Raw genomic sequence first — 21,898 nt, 5'->3', positions numbered from 1 at the left:
GGATTAAGTAGTATCACTATTCTGATAACCAAGTGTGGTGGAGGAAAAGCTGTAAGGCCTAGTTTTGACAATTATTTGCTCTATGAGCTTGCAAAAGGAATTTTCACTCTCCTTTGCTATATCTTTTACATGAAATTATACAGGGTACATCCTGAAAGTCAAACTGAAGATAAACATGACTAAAGTAATCAGTAACATCTAACCCTTGGTCCATTTCTCCAGATCAGACAGCCCCACAGACAGTGACTACTCATTTGTTAAACTTTGAGAGAAATAAGATAATTAATTTCTACAAACCAAAATACTTGTGCTGCAACACTTTGCTGAATTAGCTGAAAGCTCCCCTTACAGACACATGCCACCAACTTCTAACACGTTCAGAAAGTTCATGGGTTGATGCAGAACACCTAAGACACTGGTAAGCTATGTAAAGCACCAAATAATCTCTTTACATTTGCAGTAAGACATATTTCATGAAAAACTGGTAATTCCAAGCAGAATTATTTAGGGATTTATTAAGATAAACTAAGAAAACATTCAAGCACCTAAAATGGTCTTATGTTCTGAATCTGTACTTTCCAAACAGCCAATTTAATTTACTTCAAAATTAGCAACAGCTACATCGTGGTAGATTATATTGTGAAATTTAGGCAAAGTGATTTTTTTCATGGTAACATGACAAAAGATATCCCTAAGTCTAGTGACTAAAAAAGTCGCAAAATACAAAACCAGCAACCCTCAAAATTCCTATTAAAATCAAAGATTCAAAGTGCAAACAGTAGTGTTCATTCCAAAGAACCTCATTCAATATTCTACAGGTTTGCTCCATTTAAATCACTTACAGAGAATCTAGTCCAAATCCAGAAGTTAAAGGATGTGTATTTGACAACTCAGTACTCAAATCCACGCCTTTTCTGTCACACTCCACAATCACTTACAGAATCACAGAAGAGAAGGTTCCACCTGAGTACCTCAATCTTTCCAGGAATAATCACCTGACTTTCTTTGCCCAAGCACAAGTAAGAGAATATGAATTTTTGAAAACTTACCTGTAACATGCCAACTATTTCCACTTTATTAAAAAAGATGAAAGAATGAAGTGTTGATAGCATATTTTCCTCAAAAACTGAGGGAGTGGGTAGGACCATATCTTGAATATACTGTACTCTGTATGTCTGATGTATTTTTTGCTTCAGCTCTGGATCAGATATAGGTATCACCTCTTTAAATTTTGCTGTTTTAGTCAGAAATTCCCTGTGTTTCCGTGACTGTGATAAAGACGGATCATATTCTAGGCATCCAATTACATCCATTATACATTCCTCGGAAAACATGACTTCAAAAAGTGCAGTTCTGTTCAAAAGAAAAATTCCCTTAATAATTTCATATAAGTGGTGTAGTCCTTCAATGTTCTCCAAGTCTTCGCACACATGAAATATTTCTAAGAGCTTCTTAATGTAACCCTCATTTTCCAGTGCTAGTGCGAGTTTTTCACGACGTAAGGGTGAAGGCAGGGAAGATGCCACGAGTTCTGCGATTTCTTCCAGCCGGCTGAGTTCACAGGATGGCAATTCTAGACCTGGTGATGACATATCATCAAAGCGTTCCTCCTCAGATTCATCAACAAGATCCTGAGTAATATCAACAGAAGGGTCTTTGCCTTGAACCTGCAAAATGTGTCAAAAAGTGGAGTTTAATTTTACTGTTATTGGAATGCTTTTAAAAAAATACCTTTTAAGTATCACACATTTTTAATTTGTATGGGCAAAGTAGAAATGCAAATCTAGTCTGACATTGAGTATAGCTGGTTTGGAAAAGAAAAGAGATAATGAGAAGATTTCTTCAAATAGAAAGCTTTATACAAATGTTTCTACATTAGACATTTAACTTTATTTATTTTTTAAAATTGGAGGAAGAATAAGGAAAAAAACATAATTTTCTGAGTACTTCAAATAAAAACCAGAAATTTGCAATTATTAATATGGACGGCAACTTCTTAACAGACCACAGAACTGTTTGTTTCCAGTCTTTATTCTCTGCAGCCAGATTTTCAAATGTAAATGAGTATCACATTATTCTAGTGATAGCTTTAAGCATTTATCTCTAGGACATTAACTGCTCTTGACACTCTTCAAAGCTTCCACTACCTCAAACAGGGGAGAGAGGCCAGTCTTGCTCATTTATCTGTTGTTCTCAGTTCTGGACAGCTACAAGTCAAAATCTGTTACTGTGCATTTTCTAAATACTCAACAGAGACAAAGAATCTTCTCTTAAGAACAAAAAAGCTCAAACCAACATTGACAAAACAATAGAGGAAAACTGACTGTCAGAAAAATAATGCACAGGACTTGCAAAGATCTCTCCAGAGATATGAGGAAACTGTGGAATTCATGAATTAGTAAAAAAATGCAGATGCATGGGTACCAGAGTGTATCAGCTTTAATGACATCTTAATTTTAGCATCTGCTTGGAATCTGATGTCAAATTCAGAGAAGCACTGCTGTGTGGAACGGTAGAAGGTGCTGCAGTTTTTAATCCTGAAATTCAGCAAAAAACCCCTGGGAGAAATAATGTTTCATTTATAACAGCAAGCCTCTACTCAGAATGGTGCTAAACCCCACATATTGTTCTGCTTATACAGCAGCAACCACTTTCTCTATAAATGGTATCAAAGCTTTCCTTTTAGAAGAAGTTTTAATGACTGAGGAAGCTTAAGATCTATAAAGTACACTAGACACAATTACAAAGCATGGCCTCAAAACAGGATATAAAGACACTGGCTTCCTACAAAAATACTAGATCTGTACATGAGGGTGAGGAAACTGGGCTTCTTATCTGGGTGTTTCCTAAGAACAAAACTTCCCCCTTTCCCTACTTTGTTTCTGTCCCCAGCCTTTGGGCCATTGACTGCTAAGGGTCTTGGAAATGTTTCTGTACTTATTTACATAAGTGGTAAACTGCTGAAAAGACTCATTCTTAAAACAAAGGAATAATCTATACACATGTAATTGTGAAACCAGATTTCTTCTGCTTTGTTTCTGAAATCACTAAGAACAAACTTCAAAAGACAGAGTGGGGAAAGCTAGATGTTTGTTAAGAACAGAAAGAGTGCAGAGAGAGATTTAGAGTAATTTAGAGACATCCCACATATTGTAGCACAGAATTAAGAGAAGTTGTAATGCTTGGAAGGGAAAGAAAAAACACAAACAAGAACTGAGAAACTAACTAACATCAGTGGATATATTGATTTAACTCTTTTATGTCAATAGTTAATACCCAAACAAATGTTATTCACAAACAACACTGATTCAATGACTATACAGATATCTGGTTGTAGTGATAAAACATATGTTAAAATATATGCATGCTAGGTATACATTGTTTGATTTCTTAAAACACTATCTTGAAGGTGATGATACAGGGATGGAGCTATCTCCTACTATCAGATTAATCAAAAAAGTTATGTTGAGTAGAAAGATCTGAAAATGCTCTAAAAAAAGTACCTAAAACTTAGATTAGGTCTGTATTAAATTTCTGGAGGAAGGAGAAAGTTTTTAAATTGAAAAATGCGAAATTTGGGAGAGCTGGCTAACAGTAGTTTTTACTTTCTATCTACTATTGTTCAAACTCAGAACAGCCTGTAAGTTTTGAACACAAACATTTAGATTAATTAAATTGTCTCAATCTTACATTTATCAAACTTACCTGACATATTTTTTCCCATATTTCATCACAACCTGCTTTTTCTTGAAAGCTAAGTGCCAAATCATAATTTTCAGCTTCAGACCACACAATCAAGGTATCCTTTAAAGAGAGGAAAAGTATTTTCAGGCAACATATTTCAGATGTGATTTTATTAACCTAAATAGTGTTTAAAGAGTAAAATTTTAAAATAAAAGCAGCCTGACACCTAATTATGATGGGACAGTATATACAAATGTAACCACCACACTTCATAAAATTTTTATATGTTTATATGATTAAAAACATTCCTGCATAAATCAGAAGTAGTTCCAGAAAGATATCAAAGTTTTTTTTTCTTATTTTATGTGATCGTAATGTTGTAAATATCAAGAAGTTTGACCTAGAAAATGCACTTCTACCTCAATGTATTCTCTAATAAAATACAGAAACAAAAGCAACAGGCTTTGTGGGGTTTATGTTAGGGGTTTCTTGTTCTTTAATGTTTTATTTGGACCACATAAAACAGTACTTTTTCTATAGGATGAAAGTTACAATATTTTTTTTCATTTTTGTAGGCCCCAGAAGACACTCTTAATGCACAGAACAGCTGTTTAAAAGCTAGTCCCAAGATGGCTACAAACTTTAAAGAGGAGAAACACCACAGTTCACAGCCTGGGACCACAGGCACCCACTACACTGAACCACACGTGAGAGTTTCATTTATTCCAAACTACAATTCTGGAAGGAAGTTTTGCCCTAGACTTCTAGAAACTACTTGAAACCACGTTTAGCTATGTTCACTTCCTAGACACTGAAGCTCTCATCAACTTACTAGGATAGTTCAAGAGTTTATCAGAGCCCTCATATTGCATGCAAAACCAATACATGAAAGTGGAAGCTGTACAGCAAACAGCAATGTCACACACTGACAAGGTATTTGATGAAGTAGTTTAAAGAGAATCTACTAAATAACTCTAAGAATAACTAAATAGAAAATAAAACTCAATTAATAAAAGAAGAAAATAAAATCAGCCTTGTCTTCATGTATTGAATTGAGTTTTATTGTTAGTGTTTTGTCTTCCTGTAACAGCTGAAATATAGCCACAGTAAATACACATAGCTCCATGAAACTGCATTATTTCAGCCAAGTGCTAAACCATGCATTCACTCACTAGGACAAGAGACATGAGAATTTCTTCTTCATTAAGAACAGATTTTGCTAAGAGTGATATTAAAATGAATACTGACAATAAAAAGAAACCTTACATTTAGATTTTGATATGCACTTACTAGAAAACACCTTAAACTCAACTGTAATCCAAACAGCACAATCAGCCAGCTCCAATGGGATTGTCAAGCAATACAATATAATCAATTTGCCATTACCAGAGCAGCTATACTGCTTCAGAGGCACTAATGGCTTTACTTTGTAAATGGCAAATAGTTTACCTTTTCCTTTTCCAAAGGGTTGAGGAAGAGGTGGTACACAGAAGAAAGGGATTTAGGAAGACCACCTCCAAAATACAAAAGGAAGAAAAAAATCATAATTAATAGTTTATTCTCTACAAGATAGGTCATGGAGCAAATTCTCTGGTAATAACAGATTGACAGCACCCGGTACTGCTGATTTCAACAGAGAAAAAAAAATTAGTTTGCAAAAATCTGAAAAGTGAAGGTCCAAAAAAAATTTTTTTCTCTTTATCATCTTTAAAAAACAGTATGCACCTTACTGCATGTTAAGTGTAGGTATGAGGTTCAAATTCCAATACATTTATGTCTCCAACTGTATTTCTACTGCAGTAATTTTCAAGGCCACTCTCTCTTTAGCTTCACACTGAGCTTATTTAATTAAAAAAAACCCAAGCAACCCTAACACCAAATTTTAAGTAGACCCTAGCAGAACTTGCAACATTCCCATCAAATTACATTTCCATCCAGGTCAAAGTGGTTAGATTTCTAATTAAGTCATTTCCAAAAGCCCAAAATGTATTTTCTTCTTGATGAAGAACACAACAAACAGGGAAATGACTAAAAGTACACTATTATGGGCAGTGCTATTTACATTAACTGCTTAAGTTCAATAAACAAAAGCTCTAAGTCTCTGAATAAAATCCAGCAACAGATCAAGACAAAGGACGGCAGGCAGAGAAAAATAAAAGAGAAGACAAAGTTAAACCTGCTTTTGAAAATTAGGGTCACAGATGTAGCAAAGTTTACTTGGCCATAGCACAGCAATTTTTCCCTTTAACAAGATCACCTACTACTAAACATGAAATTCACACCTCCACAGAGTCTGATTTTTGTTAGGTCTGATTTTTTTTAGTTATTTCTTCTTTGGAAAACAAAACAAAAAATTGCTTAAAGAAATCATTTGAGCAGCAGAACAATCATCCTCCAGTTTGTCTTATCAGTATTAGAAAAGTGTTTTCCAATTGCCAACACTAAAATTTGAAATGATTAGCATCTGTTGTCTTAGCACAGAAGGGTTTCATATATTATGGTTCCTCAACAGAAATCTACCAATTGCTACTCTCTGGATCTTTAGCAAACTGTATTAGTTTGTACAACCTTTCTTGAATCAAAAGGCTTTTAAAATGAGAACATGAAACAAAAAGCATTTCACTCTGTTATGCAATATACAGAAAGTTTTTATTTAAAGTTTTGTCTAACTTTAAATTCACTGTTAAATGCAGACAGTTGTGACTATAATTTCATTTTGTAATCCTACAAAGATTATAACCATAAAAAAGAACAGCACAAGAGCTGTACATGTATGAAGAAATGACTGAAGGAAATTCTAGATGGAGTTAAGGATAAAACAACACATCAACAACAGTCTACTTTATGTTTATTTTATTGAAAGAAATCCTTGTACATGCTTGATCTGACATTTCCTCAGTGTAAATTGAGTCCACTAACTACTCTGGATGTCTCAGCTATGGAATTGGAGTATCTGTTGCATCCAAATGTCAAATATTACTTCTTGAAACTTCCAGAAAGCAACTGAAAATTCTTAGTACTGCCTCCTCCATTCAAAGAGAAAACAGGAGTAAGGATAAATATGCTTAGTAATAGTGGTTATTGGTTAGAGAGGTAAGGAGATAAGTCTTACACATTACATCTTGATGAACATAAAATCTTCAATTCCATTTGATTCACAATAGCAGTTCTGGCTCTGACAGAGCAAAGACACATCCTCTGTTGCATTTCATAAAAAATATAAACATCTACACACAAGGAACTGGATGGGATAATTAAAACATCTAAAAATTGCTTTTATCTCGTTATTTGTAAAGAATTAAAATATGAAACAGCTGTATTAAATCATAGCTACACTGTGTTAACTGTCACAAACCTGGACAAAGGTTTTATTATTGAAGGATCTTATACTGAGTTCTCTGTGACAACTTCAGCATTGTAGCTCCTCTTATTTTCAAGATGCATCACAGTTCTTGGCAAGATCTTTTTAAAATAGGGTGATATTCAGGAGCTATTTATGTAGAGTTCATGATCTTACTCAAAGATTGAACAATCATTTGCTGCTTTGCACAAAAAATCTTGGCAGTAGTGCCAGTTGGAGATGTCATCACTATCTTAGCCCATATAAAATCTGCTGTCTTCTTAGGACCATTTACATGAATTTGTTGTCTCTTACAATAGTGCTCATTATGACTGTGCACATAAAATGGGAAATTTTAAAATTTAACCAGAAGTTCTGAGCATGGCCTCCTTTTAGGAGGCCCATGTACTTAACATTCCCATAAAGAGGTAACAATCATTTCTATGGGTGGAGGATAGCTTTGTACACTCTAGTTCTTGTAAGGGCACAGCCCGAGTCAAAAACTGGGAATACAATTGTGCTGCTTCTCTCTCTGCTGGCTGCATCGAGCCCACATGAAGCAAGTTCTGGTTAGTCAGAGGTTCTCACTGCCATGTGTTACAGTTTTATTTGAGACATCATGCCTCAAAAGCTAACCTGCAATAGTGTAACCCAGGAAACAGTGGCAATTGCACTGAAGAAGGATAGGGTTTACTATTTACCCTATGACTTTTTATTTTTTTTGAAACTATTGCCAAAAGTCTTCTGACTTACCTCAAGAGTAAAAAGTTCTTGATACATACTATCAGTCTAAAGTTCTTGCCACAGCACTTAATAAAGGTCAACTTTTACTAGACATTAAATCAGTTTTATTTAACTACTAGGCAGCTTATTAGTAGGTGTCTTGTACAGCACTCACACAAATCTCCAGAGCAAGCTTTGAGACTTCATCATGAACTATTTCAGAGCAACTAGTATTCAGGATCTGACTCTGCTATGATCAAACTAACAAAACTGCTACTGTTTGACAATGGACTCTCGCTACTGTTCATGTCCAGGGACAAGTCTTCTCCATAGCTCCAAAACATTCTCTTTGCAGCTCTGAGATTTAATCTACACTCAAGAAGGAGTGATGCCTTAAATTCAGTAAGTATTCCATAAATTCTTGCTTTTAGCCTTAAAAAGCAAATTAACCTCTTCCTATTATCCCTCACATGGTTCAGGCTTAAGACACTTTCCTGGCCACACAAGGTTCAACACAGCCAGGCCATCTCTTCCCCTCAGGACTGCCTGATTGCTAGTTCCTCATCTAATTTCTTTGATTGTTTACAGTCACAGACACTTCCCTGGACATGCCAACCCACCTTTCAGCATCTTGGTATCTAAATACTTCCAATTAAAAGTACAGCTTCATAATTTCAGGTTTCCCTTTATGAAATAAACTATGTGTACTAACCAGACTTTTAAAGTAAAATATAGAGTTAATGTGGTAGGTTGTGGCAGAATCTTCAAGCTAAAAAAACCCACCCAAGTAATGTAATATAAAGTTTCAATTCTGCACTGGTCTCATGCACTTTTTCACCTAGAGGCTGGTTATCTGGACATACAATTTATTCAATAAACTCAGAAGCATGTCAAAGGCATACTCAGATTGTGTTCTACTAGCTTCTGTGAAAGCTCAGCAGTCATACACAACTTCTCAGTTAGTGATTTCATAGCTGTATTCCCATGAATCACATGGGATAAAATCAGTTTATTAGTTCTGCAGCAGAAACTTGACTTAACTGGCCATACTCAGTGTCCTGGGGTGACTTTATGATGCTGAATTGTATCTTCATTTGTCTGTTTAACCCAGGATTAAGTTTTGCACCCTTAAACTAGATCTGAGAACAAAGGGGGGAAGAAGGAGAAACGCTGGAATGTCTGAGGTGGTTGTATTCAAAACAGAGGTAAGAGCTTCAGCTTCTCTCTCTCACAGACTGTGTTGGCTGCAGCACAGAGAAGCAGCAGAGAACTCTTTTGCTTTTCAGTTAGTTTTCAGCTAGCTGAGGTGGAGATGTTCCCCAGACTGCGGCTTTTCTTTTTCTTGGAACTGATGGGCCCTGCTCTGGACTGAAAACCCAGAAGAACACTGTGAGCTCACACCTGTGGCCCACCAGGGCCCAGGCCATGGCATTTTCCTGCACAGGAGGGACTGATAACAGACTGAGCAAGACAAGCTACACCCCACGACAGGGACTTCCTGAATTTGCCATCTTTGCAGAACAGCGAGAGGTTTTATTGTTTAATATTATTCATTTTTTTATGCTTGGGAATACTTTGCCTGTTAAATAAAGGGGTTTTCCCCATATTTCACCAAGGAAATCTTTTCTCAAATCAGTTGGGAGAGAGGCCACTTGAATCAGCTTTCTAGAGAGACCCCTTTGGAAGTTTCTTCCCAGATTTGTCCCTAAGCCAGGAAACTCAGCAAAAGCAGAAAAATCAGAATACACAGGAAAACAGAAATTAAGGAAAAGAAACCTATGTTAATTTAATATAGATGAACCCCACCTCAAACCCAAGAGCAGCCCACCCTTCCCCTTGTTTATCCCCTCACTCCACAAAGCCACACACTCTTCCTTACTACTATCTTAGCTACAATATGCACAAATTTTATTGGAATAGTTTCACTGTTGGCTTGCTTGTCATGACAGCAAGGGTATGAAGTTCATCTCTGAGCATTTGGTCAGTGCCCTTTTGGATAGTTTCAAACCTTGGCTTTTTTATTGACAAGTCTGTTCCCCTTTATTCAAGGATGGCCACCTTCACGATACATAGCTAGTAGACAGTACTCTGGATGAATTTTAGCTTTTTATTCCAGTGAGGAACTGGAAGAGACTGCAAAAGCAAAGGACACAAGACACCTCTAGGGCAGAGGCAAGACTCTGTAGGAAGCTGTAAATAACTCAAGTCTTCTTTGTATCAGGCACAGAAAGGGATGCAATACATATTTCATCACTGTGTTATAGGATGCACATGGATGCATCTAAAAAAGCTGAGGATAAAAGTCTTTACTGTTCTATTTTTAAAGCATTGCCAACATATACTAAAAAGCTCTACCCCATCCACATTTGTATCAGGTTACTCCCTAGGTAAATGCTATGTGTATAGAGGGGCTTTAATCATTTAGGGCTGCTGTAGGAAATAGCGTTGTCCTAATATATCAGAGCAATTATTCATTTCCTGAACAAGGATCACTTGTTTAAAAACAGCATCTTTGTCATTAGCATTCTGAAATTTCAATGCCTTAAAGCCCCCCTTTACTAGAATATTAAGAAAACAACCAACAACATAAGAAAAAACTAAGTATTCCATGTGTGACCCAGCAATGCTTTGTATAATGAAATTCCACCTACTAAGCAAAATTTGCTTTTAACTACTTACCCAGTAATTAAATCCAGTAATATTCCATGGTAAAGTTACAGGACCATTATTGTAACATTTTAAAATAAAAATGCCAAAACTTAACACAGAGCTGTAAACAAGAATGCAAATCAGGTGCTCATGTTACTGTACTGTGCAAATTTTGCTTTTTCTGAAGAAGTTTCTGCCTACAAATAGTACTTTAACATAAGAAATTTTAAGTGCTTTTTTGGAGCCACAGGACATTAGTTTCTCAAGTTGTTTTCTTTGTAGCTTTTTTTCCTCATATGGCTTACTTTCTTCTAGTTCTACTATAAACAGTGACGAGTTTGCCAGGAGGTGCATGGTTGAGAGCATCAATGAACTTCCACTGGTAGGAATTCTGTCCTGCAGAATCAGATACATACACCCATCTTTCTTTTTGAACATAGCAGAAAACAGCTTTTCATTGTGACAGACCAATTAATTTGACTACTGAAAAGGTAGTCAAAAGATTGTCTATGAATTTCATGCTTTAATGAATTATTTCAAACTCCAGATGGCATGTAAGTCTGGGAAGACTGAGAAGTAGATTGTGCAAACTCAAGTATCTCAGGTTGACGTATGAAAAATGAGTCCCTGAGCAGGACTCAAGATCTCACAAGTAATCTTTCTCTCCAAAGGCAGAAAGTTGTATTTACCACCACAAAGGGCAGTCACTGCTTTCAACACTCAACACCAAGAAATATAAAGCAGACAATTGGGACAAAATCATACTAACAAGTATGATACCAGCTTCACAGCTTTTGTTGGGTTCTTTTTTTTTTTTGGTGGTTTGATTGGTTTTGTTGGCTTTATTTTCCAAGAGAACAGAGGCAGCAAGGCAAAAACTTGTCCTCGGGTCGTCGCACTAGTATTTTGATAAATAATTATCTAAGCTATGCAGTTACTGAAACACACGTATGAAAACCATGAGATTGCATAATTTGTGATATCAACAACTAACAAGAGCATCTACTTCACACTAGCACTAACAGATCAGCACAGGCAGAAGGCTCTTTCACCAGTGGAAGGACTTCACTGTTTACCACAAAGGTATCTATAGGCTTCTTTTATTGAAGAATCCAAAGCAATAGGCATAGCAAGGTTCCCAAGAGCTTAGTACACATTATTTCTCCTTGCTTCCAACCACAGCCTGCTTCAGTCAGTCCAATAAGACTGTTTCTTCCCACAAACCTCATGTCAGCCCAGTCAAAAGTCAGAACCCATGCATTTATTCCATTAGATATTCAAAGTGTCCACAAGCTGCAGGCTGTGTCACAGCAGAAATGGATGCTGCTATGTACCCCTTAAAATAGGTTCATCCTCACAACAAAATTCTGAGATAAAAGTCTGGTAAGATCATAACACTACACAGCTACTTTGAAGTTTAAAGTCTTAGATTTCTGGGAGATTTTTCTTGAAATTTTCTATGTGCAACTAACAACAGCAGGCAAGCTCAAAAGCAAGTCTTATTTTGGGCTGCAATTTCACTAGTAGTGAGGTGACCTAAGTGACCTTCTGCAGTCAAAAAGAAAGATCTCACTCACTCTTCCATCTCAGTTCCACAAATGGATCTTCAGTTCTGCCAGCATAGAGAGTTACCAGTTTTTGAAAATGGATTTAAAGTACCAAGCTGATTTCTTGTGGTTTAGTAAGTTTAAGCCGTTCAGAGTTCTAGGAGCAGAGCTGGGAAAAAACCTATTCTTTCAGCTGCTAAGCTCCAAGCTTAGCTCATATGGAATCAGGTTTAAACTCTCAACTTGCCTTTTACTAAGGGAAAGGATAAGTAGGCCTCACATGAAAGAAAACAGGCTACAGAGCAGATTTAATACACGGACCAAGAAACATTTGGTATTTCTAAGGCTCAGAGTGGAGCCCCATATTCAATTTATATTAGAAAATGGTTTGGTTAAATCTATCTACAAATATAAATTTCTGTCTATGCAGCTTTTGAAAGCTTTAAAAACAGCACTTTTCCTTCTCCAGCCCAGAGAATGTACAGAGCTGTCCTAATGGGACAGATTCATATTAATTATTTTTATTTCTCTAACCATGTTTTCACAATGACCAATACCATTTATGCAGCACTGGATTACAATGTATGTCTGACCTGGAGCACGAAATGCTGTTATACTGACTGGCACGTGTGGTGGTTTGCACCAATCTTGCAATTTTATGCCTCTTTGAAGTAGGTTTCATGTCTGATGTGGCACAAAGCCTATTGATACAAAACTTACCCCCAGTGCTCTTTTAACCGATTCAAGCCAGCAAAGCAAGCTTACACCAGATCAGCACTTTATGTCATAGAGATGTGAAATACTCAGTGCCACTTCAGGAGTTTTAAAGCTCAAGTTTATCATAGAACCATGACCTCAAGCTAGTCAGGATTACAGCTAAAGCTTAGACTGCTTAACATTTTTGCTGGTCTTGTCCTTACTCCCTGGAATTGACCCTCCAGACCCACACTGCCCTTATCAGTTGTGCTCAGTATCAGCTGCTCATGCAGTGCACTGTGAATATATCAAGAGACAGATACAGGTAAAATTATTCAAGAAAGGGTATTTTTAGCCCATACTGGTTCTCCCCATCCAGGTCAAAATACAATTCTACAAACAGCTGCAGTGACACAACTACTGGGACTGCCTGTGAACAAAACAACAGTATGTCCATGCCTGTGATAAACTATTAAAGGTGAAAGACTCAAGAGTGTTTTAATACATTAACTGTACTTGACAAGATTTTAACAAGTCTGAGCTGACCAAACAGGCAACAAAATACAATCTGGTCCAGCATTTTTAAACCTGCAAAGGCAATTCCGAGCATCCGTGAAACAAACACAGCAAATAAAGTACAAAGTCTACACAGTTCTCTTCTCACTCATCTCAGGAGCATTCTTTAGGGGCTCATGATGTATGGTTTAAATAATCGAAGCAATGTGCAAACTAAAGGTGAGAAGCTGCTTTTACAAACACAGAATGCTTTGGAGCAATAGTAACCCATGCCCACCTTCTAAGTAAAAGACAAACAAAAGTTAACATGTAAATAACTTTAAAGTCTTCCAGTCTTTCCCTGAATAAAAATACATTTAAAGTTAAAGCATCTGAAATATAAAGAAGAAAAAAGCCAGATGATACTAAGTTTCAGATACTATAACCCTCAGGAACCTCAGCTACTTTGTGATTTTCCCAACTACGTTTTGATTGAGTCTCCCAAAGCAATTTCTGGTGCAAAACAGAGTGCACTTTATCTGTATAACTTCACCAAAAATGCAGAGAAATAACACATGACCATGTGATGCACAAAAATGGTGCAAACTACTTTGCCTATTTCTGGCACAAGAACATAAAATATTATTTGCAATAGAGGCAAAAAAAATTACTATATTGCTACACTGTTGGCTGTATACCATTTAAGACCCTGCCTTTAACTTTAAACATGAGGAAAAGAAAAGTACATTTACCTGTTGCTTCTGGTACGCAGTGTTCGGATTAATTTTGGACTCCAAAAGAAGAGAGCCTAGAAAAAAAAAGTTCCACTTATTTATATGTGTGCTAAAATTTTACCCTCCACGTGAATTTTCTGATCACTCTTTCCTGGAACAACAATAAGTCCCTTAACCCTTAAGAGATGCTGTTCACACAATACAGAATAATACTCTGAGGACTGAATTTTAAACCTTTCTTTTTCTGAGTAATGACTTTTTTACAGAAAATTTTTTAGACATGATAAAGTCTGCAAGTCAGCACACCAAAAACATCACTACTGCACTCCAGAGATTACTTACGGTTGTTTTGTGTGAAAAATCTAATTGTGTGGTATTTGTTCTTAAAGGTTAGCTAAAACACTTGTTTTCCTGGGAAGCATATCTAGAAACTAATGCTTAGAACAGTAAGTATAACAGTAGTGACTGCTAATACTAGAAAACTTCACACAAACTCAGGAACAATGGTTTCACAGCAGGTTCTACTGATGTAAGACACAGAACAGCAATTCCATTCTGTGTCTTCTTTCCCTTGCTTTTGTGTGTCAGCATTCTTGTGTCACATTTAAACAATCCAAAGCATTGATCTATGCAAAAACAACTTTTAAATGGATTTTATTCTTGAACCAATCACTTTCCTCATCCACCTTGCTACTCAGCTGCACTAGTGCCAGTGCATGACTTAAACTTACCTATCTGCAGAGCTTCACTTAGCTTACATGAAGAAATACTGATAAATTAACTTGCACTGTCAATCATATAATTAAAATGTAAGCCTGCAAGCACCCCTTTAAAGTGGCATTTCTCTATTTACTTACCTGGTTAAATTTAGGCTTTAAGAAATGGCCAAACTTTAAGAAAAGTGTTAACATCTCAGTTCCACCACTATAGTTCTAAGACAAATATATTACTAAAATATGGGCTGCTCTCCACCTGATCATTCCCTAGCCTGGACTGATACCAGGGGGCTGCCCTGACTCAGGTGCAGCACCCTGCACCTCCGGAGGTCCATGTGCATGGCATCCTATCCCTCAGGCATGTCAACCACACCACTGCAGCTTGCTGCCACTGGCAAAACTGCTGAGGGGACACTCGATCCCTCTGTCTGACACTGGTGAAGATGTCAGGCTGGGGGAATGTGAGGGAAGAGACTGAAGAACCTCAGATCACAGAGCTTGCCTTGCTGTAAGACTGGTGTATATTAAAAATTACAGAAATATCAGAACATTCTGCTGTCTGATAAGAAAGGTTACTACTTACTAGCTTTACCAATGATTTTTATATCTACTAGCTTACTATGTATGTGATCATCACATACATATTAAGTACTTTTTTCCAATTAATGTACCTGTGAAGGCTGCTTACTCCCAATTTCTAAGTCTGTTGTTCTGCAAGAGGCAGCTTTCACTAATGAAGTTGGCTTGAGAAGCTATCACCCTGTCTCAACTGCTCTGCGAGTAAAAGCTGTTTACACACCCAATACAATTCGACAACAAAACTGAAATAAATACCCCTTCAAGGGAAAACAAGACACACAGGAAAAGCTCTCTTGCCCCAAGCCCAAATATGCTATTCAGCTTGAATATGCTATTCAGTTTTTTTTTCAGTTTTTCCAGTTTTCTGACACACATCAGCTCTGTTACCAAAGCAGCTTATTTGCTTAAGTGTAAAGTGCATAACTAAAGAAAAAAGTAATCACAAACCATAGAGCAGGACAGAGAAGGAAAACATCTAAGGTGAAGTTTACAGATGCATCCAATAAATTCCTCATACTTTGGCCATAGTCTCAAGCTTTGAAATTAGGGTTTGCCTAAAGAATATCTAAACCCAGCATTTCCTTTTTACAATCATCAGACACACAGAGTCAATCATGCTTTTGAAGTCCCAGCTTCTAATACATGAAGACTTAGAATATTATTTGTGCTATTAAATTGGTAGACAAACTTCTAGAAAGCCTTTACTGTCTAGAAATATTTAATACCAGCAAGTATGACATAGAATCTTCCAGGAATCAAAAGTAATTGATAATTTCAACATCATATTTTAATGGCTGAACACAGATCTAAATTCCAACATTAGAATAATATCATACATAACTTAAATGTCATGTTTGACAAAATATTATTTTTAAAAATTGAAAACAACTGAATGCAGACACTTCATTCTCTAAGCTAGAAGCAGACAATGGAGAATGACTTCTTTACTAGACTTATCAAAAAAGAGCATTTCCTCTCCTAAATCTGATGCTTGCAAGAAAGACAAATCAAGCTTTTTAAGGATTGAATTGCTTCTCACTACCACATGATTCAACTTATTCTTCACCATTTTGGACAATAACTAGAAAAATATTGATCTGGTGATAGAAATATAATGAAAGTTAAATTGTGCTCTATAACTAATAACTGTCCCAAATCTATCCTTCTGGAGAATATGATGCTCCACTTGCACAATAATTTCCCCAAAAAAGGTTCAACAAGTCAAAGATCAGTGACTAATCTACAGTTCAGTGAGTTTATTTCATATACTAAATTTTACAGGATCAGGCCCCCTCCTGGTAATGGCAATGCTAAGCCTTTGTTACTTGCATGTGGACAGCAGGCAGTAGTAACAGACATCTGAAACACAGATATATTCTTTAGAAAAAGTTTATAGAAATATAACAGACCACAAACTTCCTTTCAAAGTCATTATCACTTGTTTGAGAAGTTTTTGTCATAGGTATTACTTTCTATGTAGGCATTTTTCCATTTGTACTATCCTAGAAAATGTTAAGACTATCCAGTCTGAATACACCAACATAAAAATAAAAATACACCCATTCATCTTCATTGACCCAATAACTCTATTCAAAGTTAGGTAAGAGCTGAAAACTCACCTTAATGCACACTGTGGTTTTAGTAAATGCTCCAAAATTATCCAGATCTAGTTTTTTTTTAAATTACAACCGTGAATTAATTTATAAAGGTAACTGCAAAATACTGAAGCCAAAAAAAAAATCTGAAACCACCTATAAAGAAGAAAACTGACTTGCAGAATTCTATTACCTGTCCCTGTAATGCAATACAGCACAGCTGGGGGTTTTGTTAGTAGAAAACATCATTCTGTGCTGCAGAAGGAATGTGTGTATAGGGAAAGACTTGCTCAAAAGAAATTATTACATACAGATATTCAATGCTATTTTCAATTATATTTAGAGACATCAAATATCCCAATTCAGCAGTCTTACACAGCAAATCTGCAGCTCTGTTTATAAATATGCAAATGGAAGAGACCAGTTAATGTGGCACAGTGCTGCTCTCCCACCAAACTGTTACATGGAGTCTTCCTCAAAAGCAGGAAAACAAAGTGCCTCTCCTTACCCCTCACCAGTATAAACCTGTTCACATTCAAATGAAAGTTTCAATTCAAGAGCTGCTTCTTGCAAGATGCACACAGAGGTTTAAGTTCTGCAATCAGTTCTGCTGCAGCCCAATCACAGAAACTGATTCTCAGAAACTCAAACAGCTCAAACTGAGGCCCAAGAAAGTGTTCTGCAATTCCAAGAGAATATTCCTGAGTCTAAGATGCTTCTGGATGAACAAATAAATATGAAGGAAAAGGGAGAAAAGAAACAAAAAAACCCCAAGTCATCTTCCCCCATGCTTTTTTTCATTTTGATCTAAAATAAATACTGCGTTGCTTACCTAAAAACAAGTCAATAAAATCAGTCCCTTGAGTTTAAACAAGGTAAAAAAAAACTTAAGCCAAGTTTAATCTAAGCCTGACAGCTGTACAGGTATACTGATACCTGCACTACAGAAACAGCAAGGATAGGTCCTTGCCCTGTGGCAGAAGTCATTAATGGACTTCAGAAGCAGCAAATAACTTCTGAATGAAAATGAGAGTTCACAAAAACAGAAACAGCAAGGATAGGTCCTTGCCCTGTGGCAGAAGTCATTAATGGACTTCAGAAGCAGCAAATAACAACTTCTGAATGATAATGAGAGTTCACATAAACGGCCTACAATGGAGGGGTTAACTTTCACTTGTCAAAAACTTTAGATACAGGACCAGTAAGTTTGATTAAAGGTTTAAGCTTTCAAATTAACACAAATTACTAGAACAGAAATGTTCACTTTGGAGGTCACTTCAGTCATCTAGTCTCAGAATGAAAACAAGGTGATCTGAAACCATGCAGTAAACCCCAAGAAGCACAAAGACATCTTAAGAATAAGGTCGGCCACAGTAGCCTAAAACACCATGTCAGAAATGGGTGAGAAATCAAAAACTTCTGATTACACACAGACTCACATGGTAGGTAACAATTTCTAAGAAAATATTTCACTCTTGCTCAGCTGCAATTCAAGTAGAATTCATTACAACTAGGAACCACACAGAGAAACTTTTCAGGGTTTTAAATAAAAAGTGAATAGCTATTATAGTGTAAAAAAATTACAGTTTCATGCTTCAAAGTGTAATATACCTGACATGAAAGCAGTTTATGGTATTTCTGTTCTAAAATTTATTATTCCAGATTGTCTGCAATGACTCTTAACAGTTTAGTGCCTGGCAACATTAGACATGCAGCCAGCTAGCAACACAACTCACTCATCTACTCTAAATTATTTTCTTTTATGATGGTGTTAAACACCAGCACAAGTTAAAAAACCACTCCTACAGATAAAAACCCCTCTTACTCAATTCTTATTACTCCAATTCCAAATGAACAGCTTACATTGGATGTGGCATACTGATTGTATTTCCCTTATCTGAACACCCTGACTACTATAAAACCTCAACCTCTTGTAAAGCAGCCTACTACACCAAGTCACAGCTGCAAAACCCATGCTAGCCCACATGGTCAGCCAAGGAAACCACTGGTAATTCTGCTGTTGATCTGTGCCCTTTAACAGGAGTGGGAATTTCCCACACACACAAGGAACTACTGCTCATATCCCCAGGACCTCCCCACTCAGGAAATGGAGCCTTCACCTTCAGGCAGATCCCGAGGTTTGCTGTCAGCTTCCTGGAGTAAGGCAGTAAGAATATGCCAGTGTGCACAGGATGAATCTCAGCTCAAAGGCTAGCAAAAGCTGCTTTAGAAATGCAGGAAGGAAGAAGTTTCATTGTGGAAAGAGGAGGAGCTGACAAAGAAAGACAATACAAGGATGCAATGGAAACATGGAGACAAATGGTGTACAGGTCAGTTCTACTACTCAGTTCATACTACTTGTATGTCTTTGTTAACTGGGAAAAAGCTAAAAATCACAGTCAACTATTTTATTTATTTAAAAAAGCATGCAAGGAAACACAAATTGCACAGTATATAAACCAGAGGTATGGCATTACCTTTTTCCAAATCATTTGCTCACATGTAAAAATGACTATTTGCCCTCAAAATTAGCCCACAAACAACAGACAGTGGAAGTAAACAAGATATAAATCAAATTTTATGAGGTATCTACACAAGCAAGTTAGGAAAACTAGCCTATTAATAGAGTACACATTTACCCAGGACTGATACTAGCTACTATATTAAGAATTTTAACTGTGTATTGTTCAATATTTTGAAGTAGAAAGTATGCAGCTTGATAGAGGTCTAAAGTGTATATCCTACCAAATAAATACCTGTGTATGAGGTGCAATTGGTAAGTTTGAGACAGTTCCTGCTTTGATTAGAGTATCTTAGCTATGCCAGATAAAGCAATGACTTAACTTTAGTTTTTAATACCAATTTGCATCTTCCTTCTTACAGACATTCACTTATTTACAAGTGAGCTGGGAACACTTGTCCAGTACAAGTCCAGCTCAGTCTGAAGCACATATACCCCACTGAAAGTTAATAAATGCGTTTCAATTTTAATGAGCTTTCTCTTCATAAGGAGGTTAGGAACTGCAGTTCTTTCGATTTCTTTTCTAAAAAGAATTTTTAAAAGAACAGAAAATTTTTAATATATAGGAGACATAACAGTTTTTAATCATGCCCCCAACAGCCAGGACAGTATCTACAACAAAACATACTGGAAAAATTAGCCAAAAGATTTAGTGATAATTTCATTAATTCTCTCCTCATGTTGAAATTAAACTAAATCTGTTTCCATTTTGAATGTTTTCTCTTGCAATATGAAGCTGCTCAAGATTTAAATGCATCTTTCTCACTGTAAAATAAATAAACATCAGGTGTCAGTTTAACCTTTCAAAGTATACTCAAAAAACTACAAGATGTCTCCGGGGGCTTATCAGAAGCTCAATTACCAAAATCCTCCTTAGATGACTGATTCTTCCATATCAGTTTATGATCTTTGCTGTAGGGATTACACATTGTACAGTTTATCATAACTTTCCCAAAAAGTAAGGATTAATGATTCTCAAGTTGCTTCTCATCCTACTTCCTGCAATAAAAAATCTTAATAAATAAAATTACAAGGTCTGTTGACAGTCAAAAGCTACAACTAGATCTTCAAGTTACTAAATACAGTAGCTATACATCTAATGAAGTAGTAAATCATGCACTGACAGATTTTAAAAGCAGAATGGTACAAGGCTAATACTGTGATGTACACATTTTAAAATCTCTGATCACAGCAGTCATGAACTCACTTGACCAATAGTCAAGACTAGCCCAAACACACAGCTAGAGGGCTAGATATTACCACTTAACATATACTACTGACATATGCTGCCAGAAACCGTGAAAGAAGTTGATAACCCATCATTTTAAATTTATTTTCAGGAAGACCTAGAACTGCTGAAAGGCTGAGTACTCCCACTTCATTAAAAAAAAAAGGCATCTCAGAAAATGCTGTTCTGTCCATTGCATTGTCCTTACTACCATAACTGTACTTTGGAAACCGTTGATAGCTGTTAGAATGTCTTACATAAGTCTAAAACTACCAAAGAAAACGGCAGGTGGAAACAGAAGGGTGTTAGCCATCCAACGATCTTCTAAAAACAAATACTAAAAATCAAAACCTAAGTTTTGAACAACTTTCATGAGGGGATCGCTTCCAGAAAGATCCAGTGATCCGTTTTGAAACCAGACCAGTAGATATCCAAACCCATGCAAGATCTGCGACGAGACTCGAACACATTTTGCATGCAACACTGTGTGTTCGCTAAGTGCCTACCATGCTTGCACTTGATGGCAATCTTCTGTTTCTTTCACTTGGCCTAGCACGAATGAACCCTGGTTAGCGCTTACTTGCTTTTAGGAACACCATTTGAATTATGCAGCAAAACATTAACGCAACAGACACAAAGCAACACCCAGTTCCTTTTCTGGGTAGGACGAGGAAAGACTGTACCTTCAGCAGCGCACACTTACCATCACTCTCTGCCCTGACTAGCAGGGACATGCCCTTGAGCCTCTCCACGTAGCAAGAGGACACATGCCCTGTGCCTCGATCATCCCACTGGCGGTCCTCATTTAGCGTGTAAACCTTCACCCTCCGCCGGGTGTCCGTCATCCTGCCGCCTGCCACACCGCAGCCACCACTCGGGCCGGCGATCGCTGGAGGAGCACAAGGCTGCTCGGGGGCCAGGCCCCCCTCAGCGGAGGGGAGCGGGAAGGAAGGCAGCAGCCCCACACGGGCACAGCAAACAAGCTGTTCTTACTCCTCTTCAGTGTCCCAACGGGATCCTCATAACCGAGGGTAGCAGGATTGGGGAAGAGGGAGAAACAAGAGGTGAAGATGTGAAAAGGGGAGCTGCTCCTTCAGGTACAGTCAGACGCTGCACAAAAGGCGAGTAAGCCTAGGCAGGGAGAGCCGCAGAGAGGAGAGAGGCTCTTTGCAGGGCGAAGGGCAGGCAGGAGAGGCGGTGAAGAAGGGATCCCGGAGAAGAAGGGGATCCACGGTAGTGGAAGCGGCGGCGGACTGCAGCCGGCCCAGCGTGACAGGAGCAAGCGTTCCTGGAAGCCGGAGCCCTGCCGAGGAAAACAGGGGGGAAGCTGGTGAGGCCGGAGGGATTCAGAGGAAGGGAGGCAGGCGGGAGAGGGGCCGCTCGCCCCGGCC

At 37.4% G+C, this 21,898-nt stretch overlaps 1 protein-coding gene across 1 annotated transcript in view; it reads right to left on the bottom strand.

The window, feature by feature from the left end:
* The window catches only part of PPP4R3A (protein phosphatase 4 regulatory subunit 3A), a 40,792-nt gene extending 19,403 nt beyond the window's left edge, over positions 1-21,389 (bottom strand). The window contains exons 1-4 of the mRNA XM_039712621.1: positions 21,211-21,389; positions 13,887-13,942; positions 3,706-3,804; positions 1,050-1,667 (exon numbers count right to left, since the gene is read on the bottom strand). Coding sequence (XP_039568555.1) covers positions 1,050-1,667; positions 3,706-3,804; positions 13,887-13,942; positions 21,211-21,352 — 915 coding nt within the window. The 5' untranslated portion in view covers positions 21,353-21,389. The remainder of the gene's footprint in view (positions 1-1,049; positions 1,668-3,705; positions 3,805-13,886; positions 13,943-21,210) is intronic.
* Between the last annotated feature and the right edge of the window lie 509 nt (positions 21,390-21,898).

The sequence above is a fragment of the Passer montanus genome, unplaced genomic scaffold (assembly GCF_014805655.1).
Source record: "Passer montanus isolate IOZ18808 unplaced genomic scaffold, ASM1480565v1 scaffold27, whole genome shotgun sequence".
Classification (NCBI taxonomy): Eukaryota; Metazoa; Chordata; class Aves; order Passeriformes; family Passeridae; genus Passer; species Passer montanus.
The sequence above is the reverse complement of the archived record's forward strand: the minus strand, read 5'-3'. Positions and strand labels throughout refer to the sequence as shown.